The following is a 1,293-nucleotide window of genomic DNA, read 5'->3' on the forward strand; positions in this document are numbered from 1 at the left end:
ATTTATATGTGTATATATATTATACATTCATACATACATACATAAATACATACATACATAAATACATACATACATGCATACACAACACCTACCGTAATTTACGCAGATATCTCGGTCCGGGTTGAATGCGGCTCCTTGCAGGATAGCCGCGGGAAATGAGATCTCATTGGCCTGTGCGGAGTACATCGCATTGACCATTTGCGGTGGCATACCCCAACAGTCACGATCAGTCGGATTATTGCACTGTAGGAGATTTTATAGAAGTTGTTAAAATGATATTATGTTCCCATCGAATGAGATAAATTCCGATGTGTTTGCATCGAAGGAGAGGCACAGCTTGCTACACTGTAGTAGAAGATGTAGTAAAGATAGCTAGAATGATGTTTGTCTTTGTAGCGAACGAGGGGCATTTTTTGTTTACCTATCATTGGGTTCAATTCAATTTCATACATACTTCGTATGTATGTGTATGTATATACATACATACAGTCATATATACATACAGACTTACATATCTACATACATATATATATATATATATACATTAATACATCCATACATATATATATATATATATATATACATTAATACATCCATACATACAAACATACAGACATGGTCACATTTTCTAACTATATCAAGGTAGCATCCAAAGACACTAAGTCATACCGAATGTAACTCTAAATAATCTTATTTGGTAACCCTACAATACAGGCGCGTTTTGCAGATGACTACACCTGTGCCTAACAATCAAGAGTCTTCTGACAAGCCGACTGACAATCGGAGAACGTGGCAGCACTGGGTGAATAGGAAGTATATTGACCCGCACTAAAGGGATAGGCACCAACAAGGCCATTAATTGCACTTCAACCCAGATTCATTTAGGTGCGTACATACAAAAGCCATCCATTCAGTTACTAGAGATATATGAATGGTCGGATAACTCACAAATAAATTATACATACCTTCAACCAGTCGTGGATGTGTTCAAACTCGAAGATCTGTCTCACTATGGAGAGGAATGTATCATCTGGCTTGGGTGTGAATGTGGAGTAGTCGATGTACTGGTCGGGGTAACCGATTTTAATGCCCATATGGTCCACTTTTTGAAGTGCCTAGAAGATACGAGTGGGTAGTGAAAATACGTAAATGATACGTATATTCCATTCACAAGCAGGTCTATATGTATATATATATATATATATCAATGTGTATATATATATATCAATGTATATATATATATGTGTGTGTGTCTGTGTCTGTGTGTGTGTGTGTGTGTGTGTGTGTGTGTGT

The 1,293-nt window shown here is 36.8% G+C and overlaps 1 protein-coding gene across 1 annotated transcript; it reads right to left on the bottom strand.

Moving 5' to 3' along the window:
- Positions 1–92: 92 nt before the first annotated feature.
- Positions 93–1,094, bottom strand: SARC_16455 (hypothetical protein; the record flags this gene model as incomplete). The annotated part of the gene is made up of 2 exons (XM_014289437.1): positions 93–243; positions 966–1,094. Coding segments are annotated over 2 exons (280 nt in total), but the record flags the coding sequence as incomplete, so codon positions are not given.
- Positions 1,095–1,293: the final 199 nt, after the last annotated feature.

The sequence above is a fragment of the Sphaeroforma arctica genome, assembly GCF_001186125.1.
Source record: "Sphaeroforma arctica JP610 unplaced genomic scaffold supercont1.8118, whole genome shotgun sequence".
Lineage (NCBI taxonomy): Eukaryota > Ichthyosporea > Ichthyophonida > Sphaeroforma > Sphaeroforma arctica.